Below are 12,611 nucleotides of genomic sequence, written 5' to 3' on the forward strand. Positions count from 1 at the left end.
CTGGTCTTGAACTCCTGACCTCAAATGATCTGCCTGCCTTGCCCTCCCAAAGTGCTGGGATTATAGGCATGAGCCACCATGCCCAGCCTATCACTTCAATTTTAGCACATGCATTGCTATATGCACACATTTCTTATTTGTATATGTAAATTTTCAGTCAAGTCTAGTTTCAATAGACTTTGGGGGTCTGTATTAAAGATTATAAACATTTAAAAAAACTATAGGCCAGGCGCCGTGGCTCACACCTGCAATCCCAGCACTTTAGAAGGCTGAGGTGGGCAAATCACTTAAGATCAGGAGTTCGAGATCAGCCTGGCCAACATGGTAAAATGCCATCTCTAAAAACAGACGAAAATTAGCTGGGCATAATGGTACAGGTTTGTAATCCTAGATACTCAGGAGGCTGAGGCAGGAGAATCAATTGAACCTCAGGAGGTGGAGGTTGCAGTGAGCTGAGATCGCGTCACTACATTCCAGCCTGCTGGGCAACAGAGTGAGACTATGTCTCAAAAATAAAATAAAATAAAATAAACTATGACACATAACAGCAAACTTCTTGTTACAGGACTAGAGATGTCCAAAGTTAAGAAGTCTTAGGGGTTCAGAATGGTAAAGTGAAGGCACACGTTATTCAGGCAATCTTGGCAGAATCTAGTGTCATAAAATTTAAAATTCAGAAGTCTTTGTAAGAGAGAAAAACAGAATCAAAATATTCTCTGCAGGTCCAACAAACAACTTTGAGTTCAAAACTCAGATCTGCATTCATTAGCTATGTGGCCTGGAGCATGGCAAATGCTTTATCTCTAGGTCTCAGATTCCTAATCTGTGAAATGAAACTCACAAGATGAACTTCAGTGGCTTGTTTTGAATATTAAATGAGAAAACATATTGGTAAAATCTATACATGTTATTTTCATTCTTTTCCTTAAACATGAATATGAAGACATCCAGATTAAAATTAGGTGTATGCAAACTTAACCTTTTGAAAATATATCCCAATGAATAAGGAAAAAATATTAATTTTAATAATTGCTTAAAAACAAATAAAACAACAAAACCAAAAAGCCTTGGACATACCTTAATTCAGTAGTTCTTCAACTTCACACCTCAGATCCAATATTCTAGGTACTGCTTGACACAGAGAGCAGTTTTCCTAGAAGGGAATTTGGAGACAGAGGGTGTTCTTTGCATGGTTGGATAAGTGCTAGAATTCGAATTCCTTTTCCTGAGAGTCCTCTACCTTTTTCATTTAATGAACTCGGTTACTTTCTTTGTTTCCTCTTTCTCTCCTCGTTGGCATAAAAGAAACGCTAAAAGCAATCCACAATATCAATCGTGTCAAATATCATGGAATGTGGCCTGAGTCCTGGAAGAGACTACTCCATGCAGTGGATCATAGCAGCTGAGAAGTATCCTTCAGCCAGCCATTATCAAAACTAGAGTCACTAATGAGATCACAAATAAGAGGCCTCCATTGTCTCTGTAAGACTTCCTCAAATGCCCTTATTACTAAGGGAAGGTCTGGCTTTCTGCCAGTATCACAGACTACTTTGTTCATTAGCTGGTTGACTCCTTGGTCCTTGAACATTTCAATGGCTAAAGTCTGTAGTGAGTTTGAGAAATATAAAGAGAGGAGAATAGGGAGGAGAGCTAGTGGGAGGTGGGTGCTGGAAATCATAAAGACCACTGGAAGTGAAAGAGATGGGGTATGATATCACCATGGAAACAAAGTTTACCTATTGCAAAAATTTGCCCGAGTTGAATAGCATTCATTCATTCATTCATTCATTCATTCTTTCTTTCTTTCTTTCAACAAACATTTCCTCTGTGTCTATGCATGCCTGGCACCAACAAGGTTACAAATGAGAACCAAACAAGCTTGGTTCTTGTCTTCAAGGAGCTTCCATTCTAGTGGGGGAAGGTACACAAAGAACAAACACAACTAGGCTTCCCCCTGAAAAGAAGAACTGGCAGGTTTGCCAGCATTACCATCTAATTTCTCTTTAAAAAGAAACCCCAAGATTTCTTTAGATGTCCAAAAATCTAAAATTTTAGAAGTTCAGACTGACAAAGTGAAAGGGTATACATTATTCAGGCAGTCTTGGCAGAATCTAATGTCATAACATTTAAAAATCAGAAATCTTTTTAAGAGAAAAAACAGAACCAAATTATTCTCTATAGGTCCAGTAGACAAATTTGAGTTCAAAACCCAGATTTGCATTTTTGTAATTATTTACTTTAGTAAATTACTTATGATTTACTAAAATTATAAATAATTATAGTAAAACAGAAAAATTAACAATGAGTTAGTCTCCCAGTGTTGCTCAGGAGACCTCCAAGATTACTTAAGTAATCTTAGTTAAGATTAGTTAACTAAATAAGAAATCACTGCTCTCCCTTCCTCTCCAGTGGGCTCCATCAGCTTGCTCTGTATTCAGAGGCTGCCCTTGGGCTTCTCATATGTGACTCACATTTGAAACTCCTGCCCATGTGCCTTAATGCATCTGACTGGCAGCCACACAGCCCCTCCATGTGGCTCAGTTTCAGTGGGTAGGTAGGGAAATGCCTGTTTGTTTGAGTTGTGCCCCAGGGGTCTGATTACAGTAAAGGCTGTCACATAGAGCTCTTGCATACCCCAACGGCAGACTTGATGACAAGAATGACCAGTGGCTGTGTGTAAAATGAATTAAGGTGAGGTGTATCAAAAGCAAAGAGGTCAATTCAAAGGAGCAGAAATAATCTAGACAGTAATCAAGGAAGAAAGTCGCCATGACACTGGGAAGAAAACCCTCTTGGGACACTGAGTATATTCAACATGATGAAGTAATTTGCGCTGTGACATGGACAAAAGGAGCTTTCCATATTGGAATGGGCAGTAGGATTCCATAATGTGCATCATGTTTAAAAATGGGTGGCCGTAATCCCAGCACTTTGGGAGGCTGAGGTGGGCGGATCACAAGGTCAGGAGTTCAAGACCAGCCTGGATAACATAGTGAAATCTTGTCTCTACTAAAAATATAAAAAATTAGCTGGGCATGGTGGCAGGCACCTGTAATCCCAGCTACTTGGGAGGCTGAGGCAGGAGAATCAATTGAACCTGGGAGGCAGAGGTTGTAGTGAGCGGAGATCACACCACTGCACTACAGCCTGGGTGACAGTGCAAGATTCCGTCTAAAAAGTAATAATAGTAAAAATAATAATTAAATAGGTTGTTCTAATGAGCAAGTTTTTAAAATCCTAACTAAAATTTGGTCTCTTTCTCATTAGTGCTTAATTGTCTTCAGTCACCCCAATCCCACTTTGAGTATATACTAAATCCCTTTTAAGGACAGAGTCTACACTTTTACACGTTGACTCATCTGAAAGCTTTCTAAAAGGATTGGTCCTTAGCATTTCTTTTCACAACTGAATAGGGTGATTTGGGTTTATGCACACAGGAAGAGATTTGTTCATACCCTCCTCTCCTCTGATTTTTTTTTTTTCATTCAGGTTTCTATTTTTATTCAACTATAAGCAAATAGCAGAATTAATGCAATGTTCAGCAGCTTCAAATCAGCGTTTCTTGCTCCTACGAAGAATGATCAATTTAACAGACACAGATATAGGGATTCCTGCTAGGCTGTCAGCCAGCACTGCTGCCGGTCGAGATGGCCATGCTCCAACAACAGCAAAGCCACTCTCCCTACTGCTCTTTCCAGGACTGCTCTTTAAAGGGACCAGAGCGAGATACCGATGCCTATTGAGGCATCTGAGATGCAACGTGTTGGGGGTAAGCTTCAATGCCAGCTTCTGGCTGTCTAGGTGAGTGACATCACCATAAAACCCCACTGCGTCCCATTCTGGACTCAGGATCACAAAGGCAGAGGCAGCCAACCTTTTTTTTTTTTTTAACCTCCCTTAAAGATTCTTTGATGCTTTGCCCTATCACTGCAAACCTGGTCTTTTTCCCCCCAATTTTTTTCTTCCTTACATTCTGGGTTGCTATTTTCATATTAACAATTTGATGACCCCATCACAGTGCCGAAATATCCCCCAAAATGGAATTCAAATTTGACCAAAACATAAATCAGAGTGGGTAAGTGACTAAAATTATAAAGGCCAGGCAGCAGGAAAAGTCACCCTAAACCGCCATCTGACTGCTCAGGTCTTGCCTGTGCAAAGGGGGGAAGGGAGGGGAGAAATCTATTACACATGCAACACTGAACTGAGGAACAGGGCTTGGGGCCTCCAGGACAGACTGTTCTGGTCCCCAAGCTAACCCTCTACTTCCCAGACAGCTGCTCGTACAGTTTGGGCACGTAGTCATCCCACTCGGCCTGGTAACACGTGCCGGCCACGGGGGCCCCTAGCTGGTACTTTTTAGGGAAGGACGCCACCTTGAATTTGCCGCGGTGGTCTCCAGATCGGTTGCTGAGAATGGGCTCGTCACACTTCAGCTGCCTGTCCTGCTCGTAAACCAGCCAGACACAGCGGTGGAGGCCTGTGCCCTGGGGAGGCCCCGAGCCCACGTAATCGGAGAGGACTGTGCCACTGCTGATGTCATTGCCCTTCATGTTGACCACCAGGAAATGATGCCATTCTCTGTACTTGGGATCCTTCCTGCTGGGAGCATCCGGGTCTGTCAGGACCAAGGTGTAGAGCTTCCCTGAATCAAGACCATCCCACGAAATGCTGGTGGGTCTGTTCTTGGCCTGGGTGGGCGTCAGCACTTTGCCCAGCTCGTCCACCGCCGCCCCGCCGTAGGTGAGATGCAGCGGGTGCTGCGGCTGCTCGTCCACTTCCTGCAGGCTCGAGGGCCCGGACCACTTGCTGAGGTCCACCGGCATGGGGGGGCCGAGCAGAACGTGTAGCTCAGAGTGCTGCAGCAGGTCAGGTGCCTCCTCTGATTGTTAAATCTTGTTTCCCTTGTTCATTTTGTATTTTGAGATGTGATCTTGCTTTTAGGAGGTCAAAGAGAAAGTTTCTCTCACATGTTTGTCTTCTCTTTAACAATCCATGTTGTTTTTATATTGGCTCAAGACACACCATTAAAATTCCTGCAAAGCTTTTAGACCAAAATGTGTGTACAGAAGTCTTGTGTCAAATTGCAGAGCCTGTTTTATAATAAATTAATTTCAAATGCTAGCAGAGAGGATGACATTACGTTTTCAAAATGATGCTACATTAATTCAGCAAGGAAAGCTTAGAGACATTCTGAGTCAGAGGACAGGATATTTTGATCTTAAAAGATAAAAGGGCAATTCCAAATAGCTGATTACGCATAGGGTTCATTATTCATGTTGGTATAAGTGTTAGGGGGCATTTCCTCTGTGATGATGGGGCCAGATTCTACTCTTACACACTAATATACAGTTTTTCCTCCTGGTTTATATACAATGAGGTGAATGTCTCCTTCCCCTAATGAACTAGTGTTTGGGAACAAAAACTATAATTATCTTCAGTGGAGACGGCAATTGGATACCCTAGAGATGTCGTCTGATCTCTATAACCTATTCAGCGGTGAAAACAGGGTTTTGCAAAAAGCCGGAAGACTTGGTTTGGAATCCTAACTCTGTCGCTTACTAAAACCTTGACTTTAGAGAAGTTACCTAATTTCCCTGAGCCTTAGTTTCCTTGTCTGCAAAATGTGAAAAATAATGGCTACCCAATAGGATGAAAAAAAAATCTAACACCGTATGTGAAAGTACTCAGCGCTAGTCGGTCCTTAGAAAATGTTAGTCTCCCTTTCCTCTGTGAGCAAGAGGAAAGAAGAATGTGAAGAGGGTTATTAGCTCCTGTTGTGTCAAACCACATGAAATTGCAGGACGGACACTCAGCACTGTTTTTTTTTTTTTTTTTTTGAGACAGAGTCTCACTGTGTTACCCAGATTGGGGCGTAGAGTGCGGTGGTATGATCATAGCTCACTTCAGCCTCGAACTTCTGGATTCAAGTAATCCTCCCCCTTCAGCCTCCAGATTAGCTAGGACTACAGGCACGGCACCATGCTGGACTATTTTTTGTTTGTTTATTTGTTTGTTTTAGAGACAAGTTCTCCTATGTTGTCCAGGCTAGTCTGGAACTCCTGGTCTCAAGCAATCCTCCCACTTCAGCCTCTCAAAGTGCTGGGATTATAGGTGTGTGTCATGGTCCTGGGCCCCGGTGTTCATTCTTGATCATGCATCTGGAATTAGCTAGGGTGACTGATATAGACTGTGGGTGGGTGGGGTGGCTCTGTCTTGCTTGTCTTATTCTGAGGTCCATGCAGAAGGGACAGTTCCTACCTAGGGCAAGTCCTTCTCATGGGAGAAGCAGACACACAGGAGGGTTGAGCAAAAGCACATGGCCTCATAAGGCCCAGGCTTGGCACTGGATGGTGTTACTTCCACCCATAGGCTGAGCCCAGTATCGGGTGGTGCATCTCCAGCGGGAGGTGCTGCAAAATCACATGGCAGAGGGCATGGACACAGGGACAGGGAAGGACTGGGGACAACATGCTATTTCTGGGAGAAGCAAAATAGCTCCCTGACCTTATGGTAGGGGACTGTGCTAGGTTAGGGCCAGGCTAATAAAATGCAAGAAGCTGGCATCCTGTGAACTAAGGGAGCAATGGAGAGGGGCATGCAGTCAGAAGGGACAGAGAGCAGAGTGACTGGGACAGTGAGGGTCGACAAGGACGGCAGCCTCTGCAATGTCAATTTTCAGTCAAGTCTAGTTTCAGTATACTTTTGGGGACCTTGCTATTGAAGATTATAAACATTTTTTAAAACTATAGGCTGGACACCGTGGTTCATACCTGCAATCCCAGCACTTTAGGAGGCTGAGGTGGGCGAATCACTTAATGATTCGACAAAATAAATGTCAATGCAAATAACTTCCCTGCTGTAACATATTTACTGCATGACATTTACAAAGAGGCAGAGGCAATACAAAAATTAGTCAGGTGTGGTGGCACAGCTACTTGGGAGGCTGAGGCAGGAGAATCACTTGAACCCGGGAGGTGGAAGTTGCAGTGGGCCAAGATCGTGCCACCGTACTCCAGGCTGGGCGACGGAGCAAGACTCCATCTCAAAAAACAAAACAAACAAAACAAAGAGGCAGACGGTTCACACCAACTTCCTGAAGAACTGTGAACTACATACATTGTTTTCTTTTGCTTTTGAGACAGTCTTGCTCTGTCACCCAGGTGTGTGTTGGTGTAATCATAGCTCACTGGAGCCTCAACCTCCTGGGCTCAAGTGATCCCCTCACCTCAGCCTCCCAAGTAGCTGGGACTACAGGTGCATGTCACCACAACCAGCTATTTTTTCACTTTTTTGTAGAGATGGGGTCTTGCTTTGTTGCCCAGGCTGGTCTTGAACTCTGGGTCTCAAGCAGTCTTCCTGTCTCGGCCTCCCAAAGTGCTGGGATTACAGGTGTGAGCCACCGTGCCCGGCCTTGAACTACAAATTAATAGACTCACACAGATTTTCTTGATTGGCATCAGGGAAGACTTTAAGACCTCTCCCTGATCCCTTGTTTTACTCTCTGATATGATTCAAGGGGACAAAAAATGAGCTTCTGGAAGGTGCACACCAGGCCACTTTTGGAGCAGGCAGAGGGTTTGGCAGGAGGGAAGGAGCCACATTGGCTTTCTCTGCTTGAATTTCTCTTGAGCTGCCCATAGGCTTGGGGGGATAAGACCGGGCTTGGGAGAGTCTTCTGTCTTCTGCTCAAAAGAGGTTTTAGTTCTCTAAAGGCAAACAGGACCATGATGAGGCTGAAGAGCAGTCTGTATGCCTAGGCCTGCCTCTCCCACTTCTTTGCCCACAAATGTCGCCCAGTGTGCCATGCAGCAGGAAAGACTAAGGAAGTCAAGACGAGTGGGGGGTGGTCCCAGACAGCATGATCTGCACTATGATCAAAGTAAACCCAGGTGCTACTGGAACACATGGAACGTGGGAACGCTAAGGAAGGCTTTGAAGAGGATGTATGACCTGGAAGGTAGGTTTGAGAGTTGAACGTAAGTTCTAGATCCTAAGAGAAAAAGGTAGAATGTTTTATGAAGGTTTCAAGCCCAGCTCACCAGCACAGGAGGTGGGAAAGAACATTAAGCTCTGATAGGCAAGAGGGAGATTGAAATGATGGGTCATGGACTAACTTGATTAGGGAGAGAAATGAGGAAAAGAAAGGGCCGTGCGTGCAGGAGGAAGTAGAGGAATCAGCGTGCTGGAGGCCTTTGAGAGGATGAAGATGAGAGGTGAATACTGCAAGCGACAAGCTAGAAGGCTGGAAGGCTGCAGTGGGAGTGAGAGAGCTGAATTTGAATTCATAACCTGTGTCACGTCTATCCTATAACCTTGACGTGAGTTTGCATTTGTGGTTCAGAATCGACTTAATCACACCTCCATTATCTTCGCACTTCCGCACTCAGCACTCAGTCTATGTCTCCGTAATGGCTGAAAATCCATTATGCTAAAACACCCTTGTCATTACAAACCCTGTCCCCACAACCTCGGTGACTGATCCAACACAAATAGCTAACCCATAGCTTCCTCACGGTTGTGCAGATTATCACATCTTTCGACATCATTATATTATGACTTTATAATGTATTGACATTCAAATTGTTTAAACATTTTATTAAAATATTCTGGTTTTAAATTTGGATGGGCACGGTGGCTCATGCCTGCAATCCAGCACTTTGGGAGGCTGAGGTGGGCAGATCACCTGAAGCCAAGAGTTCAAGACCAGCCTGGCCAACATGGTGAAACCCTGTCTGTACTAAAAATACAAACATTAGCTGGATGTGGTGAAGGGCACCTGTAATCCCAGCTACTCAGGAGGCTGAAGCAGGAGAATTGCTTGAACCCGGGAGGCAGAGGAGGTTGCAGTGAGCCAAGATTGTGACATTGCACCCCAACCTGGGCGACAGAGCAAGGTTCTGTCTCAAAAAAAACAAATCAAAACAAAAACACACATTTAATTTAACAAATGATTGTTAAGTACCTGCTGATGAGGTTGATCTAGGTGGGAGGCAGTGGTCATCATCCTGTCTAAACATCTGTAATGTCCTTCTGACCCCAGTCCACCACCTCTCCTGCTCATGAGGCCCTGCCATGGACCTCCCAGGCCTGAGCTCTCCTGCCTATTGTGTGTTCTGGTTTGCAGAACTCGGAAGGTGAAGGTTGCGGTGAGCTGAGATTGCGCCATTGCACTCCAGCCTCAGCAACTGAGTTAGACTCCATTTCAAAAAAGAAAAAAAATAACTGGCATGATGGCATGTGCTTATAGTCCCAGCTACTTGGGAGGCTGAGGTAGGAGGATCAATTGAGCCCAAAGTCTGAGGCTGCAGTGAGCCATGATCATGTCACTACACTCCAGCCTGGGTGCCAGAGCAAGACCTTGTCTCAAAAGAATAAAAATGTTTAAAAAATACACATATTCCAATAATCATGAATCTATTTTATTAGTAAATAAAGGCCCCAAAGCTATTGAGAGTAAATGAACTCATTTAAGAAAATATTGAACTTATATTTAAATAAGCATAAGTGATTAACTCATTCATGATTAAATTGAGTCAGATATTTATAATATATATTATATATTTAGCACTCAGCTGACAGCAATATATAACCAAGAGTTAAGTTTATTTGCTCACCAAAGTATTAACTTGCACATAATTCATGTGAATTTGGGACACATGTTTTACTTCAACACAGCTATTTAAATTTTTTAGAACATGTTTGTTTACTGAACCACCAAATGCTGTAATAAACTATCTTTACAGTCTTTGCCTTAATTGGGAGAAAAATCATAGAAATCTCAAAGTAGAAATTCTTTCTAACACCCAGCCAAATGTAATATGTATAACAAAAGCAATCAGTGCTAGATTTAGAAGAATTCTAATTTTATAACATGTGTGTCACCAGCGTCTGCCTTAGAAACAACATAAGACCACACATTTCCTACCAGTTATGAGCAGGTTGTTTGAAGACTAAGTAATCCAGCTAAGTAATTTTTTTTTTTTTTTTTTTGAGATACAGTCTCACTCTGTCGCTAGGTGCCAGACTGGAGTGCAGTGGCACAATCTTGGCTCACTGCAACCTCCACCTCCCGGGTTCAAGCAATTCTCCTGCCTCAGCCTCCTGAGTAGCTGAGACTACAGGCGCATGCCACCACGCCCAGCTAATTTTTGTATTTTTAGTAAAGATGAGGTTTCACCATGTTGGCCAGGATGGTCTTGATCTCTTGACCTTGTGATCCACCCACCTTGGCCTCCCAAAGTGCTCGGATTATAGGCTTGAGCCACCTCGTCTGGCCCCACTAAGTAATTTTTTAAAAAAACGTTTATTACCAAGGCATGTGCTAGATCTGGCTGGTCCTGTGTTTGAAGCTGTGTCAGAATGGGGCACATGAAACAGAAAGATGCTGGACCTTGTAAAATGAGGGAAATACTAAGAGCAGCTCACAAGCACTAAGTATTTACCATGTCCACTGAAACTGTCACAAAATTCTCCATAAGGCAGGTACTATTATTGCTCCCATTTTATAGATGAGGAAACTGAACTTGATGTGCTGGTTAATAGTAATGCCCAGGTTGGGGAAAGGGGCAGGCATTGTTTTGCAGCATTTGCCAATTTCCACAGTGTAAAGACTTTCAATCAAAGTCAATTTCAAGCTACCAACATAACATCAGCAGGCTTGCAACATTCCTGATGTTGGTTTGATTCCCTAGCCAAACAAGTCATTTGCTCAAGTCCTAGTCACACAATTGGTAACTATTCCCAGCCAAAGTCAATTTCAAGCTACCAAGGTAACAGCCTCAGGCTTGCAACATTCCTGATATTGACTTGATTCACTAGCCAAGTCACTTGCTCAAGTTCCTAGTCACACAATCTGTAAATGGAGGGAACTGTGATTTGAACCCAGAAAGCCTGATTCAGATCCTGTGTTTTCAACCACTATCATCCGTTTTTAGGAAGAATAATCCATGAAGGGAAAAAGAACAGAAAGGGGACCCGGCACTCCCAGGCTGCACCTGAACAAGAGTAACTGGGTCAGGGCTAATCGAACTGCTTTAACTGAAGGCTTCAGTAAGAAAAGGAAAAGAAAAAGCAAATCGTGTAATATCATGCACTCTCAGAGGAAGAAAGTTGGACAAATTTGACAGCTCTGAAGTCTGAGGAGATGCTATACCTTTTGTTTCTGTTTTTTTTTGTTTGTTTTTTGAGATGGGAGTCTCACTCTGTCGCCCAGGCTGGAGTGCAGTGGTGCAATCTTGGCTCACTACAACCTCTGCCTCCTGGGTTCAAGCAATTCTCCTGCCTCAGCCTCCCGAGTAGCTGGGATTACAGGCATGCACCACCATGCCCAGTTAATTTTTGTATTTTTAGTGGAGATGGGGTTTCCCCCTGTTGGCCAGGCTGTTTTGAATTCCTGACCTCAGGTGATCTACCCGCTTTGGACTCCCAAAATGCTAGGACTACAGGTGTGAGCCAATGCACCCGGCTGTAATTTCTAACTAAAGGAAGCTGGGCCAATGTGGATCTGCGCTTCCAAATGTTACGTATCAGTAAGGGCTAAGATGAAACAATTAATTATTTGACCAAGTGAAAGGTATTAGAAAAGCAGCATCAAAAGCCAGGCACAGGGGTTCATGCCTGTAATCTTAGCACTTTGGGTGGCCAAGGTGGGAGGATTGCTTGAGCCCAGGAGTTTGAGACCAGCCTGGGCAACAGAGCGAAAACTCATTTCTATAATAAATAGAAAAATTAGTCAGGCATGGTGGCGTGTGCCTGTAGTCCCAGCTACTCAGGAAGCTGAGGTGGGAGGACTGCCTGATACCAGGAAGTACAGGCTGCAGTGAGCCACGATCGTGCACTGCAGTCTGGGTGACAGAGCGAGACGCCGTCTCAAAAACACAAAGCAAAAATAAATACATAAAGAAGAGTGGCATCCACTGCATAGTACTGGATTTATCCAAACTAATTAGTTCCTTTATTTTGCCCCAGGGATTGGTTTACATGTAAGATCAAATTGAATGAAGTCTAATTTAACTGAAAAACAAAAGATGAAATAAAATGTACTAAACGATAGGAATTTTACCAAATGATTTGGAAAGAACAACCAGAGAATGAATACTTGTACGAATACCTGGCCATGGTAATAATAAGTCTTTTTTCTCACGGAAACACTTCAGATACTCCCTACTCCTAATAACAGGGCTCATGTGTGAACTAAACGGACCAGGTTACCTTTGTGCTTCAGGGGACCATGCTTCTTTCCTCTTTGAGCTGTTCTTTCACTTCTTAGGAGCAGTGGCCTTCCCCTGGCCTTAATTACCACAATTAAACAGTACTCAGCTACACCACGTGGAGGTGCATTTACAGAATGCAGGTGCTTTTTGATTTTTAAAGGGCAAAGAAGTATAACAATACTATGAGGTCAATAGTGTGCACACTCCAGCCTGGGAGACAGAGCAAAACCCTATCTCAAAAAAAAACACAAAAAAGCAAAAGTGTGCTTTCATGGTTTACTAGTAACTGCATTTGTTTGTTTGTTTGTTTTGAGGCAGAGTCTCACTCTGTCGCCCAGGCTGGAGTGCACATTATGAGTAATTAATGAGTAATTAATAATTTTTATTAGTGAGTGT

General features: G+C 43.4%; 1 protein-coding gene across 1 annotated transcript; it reads right to left on the bottom strand.

The window, feature by feature from the left end:
- Window positions 1-3,480: 3,480 nt before the first annotated feature.
- On the bottom strand, window positions 3,481-4,877 carry LOC108302835 (phosphatidylethanolamine-binding protein 1). The gene has a single exon (XM_017526583.2). It carries the CDS (start codon window positions 4,824-4,826, stop codon window positions 4,263-4,265), a length of 564 nt encoding a protein of 187 aa, XP_017382072.1. The 5' UTR covers window positions 4,827-4,877; the 3' UTR covers window positions 3,481-4,262.
- Window positions 4,878-12,611: the final 7,734 nt, after the last annotated feature.

The sequence above is a fragment of the Cebus imitator genome, unplaced genomic scaffold, assembly GCF_001604975.1.
Source record: "Cebus imitator isolate Cc_AM_T3 unplaced genomic scaffold, Cebus_imitator-1.0 Scaffold42, whole genome shotgun sequence".
NCBI lineage: Eukaryota > Metazoa > Chordata > Mammalia > Primates > Cebidae > Cebus > Cebus imitator.

Bases quoted from the DNA above. Each gene is read 5' to 3' on its own strand.
- LOC108302835 (XM_017526583.2), bottom strand. From the start codon at position 4,826: ATGCCGGTGGACCTCAGCAAGTGGTCCGGGCCCTCGAGCCTGCAGGAA.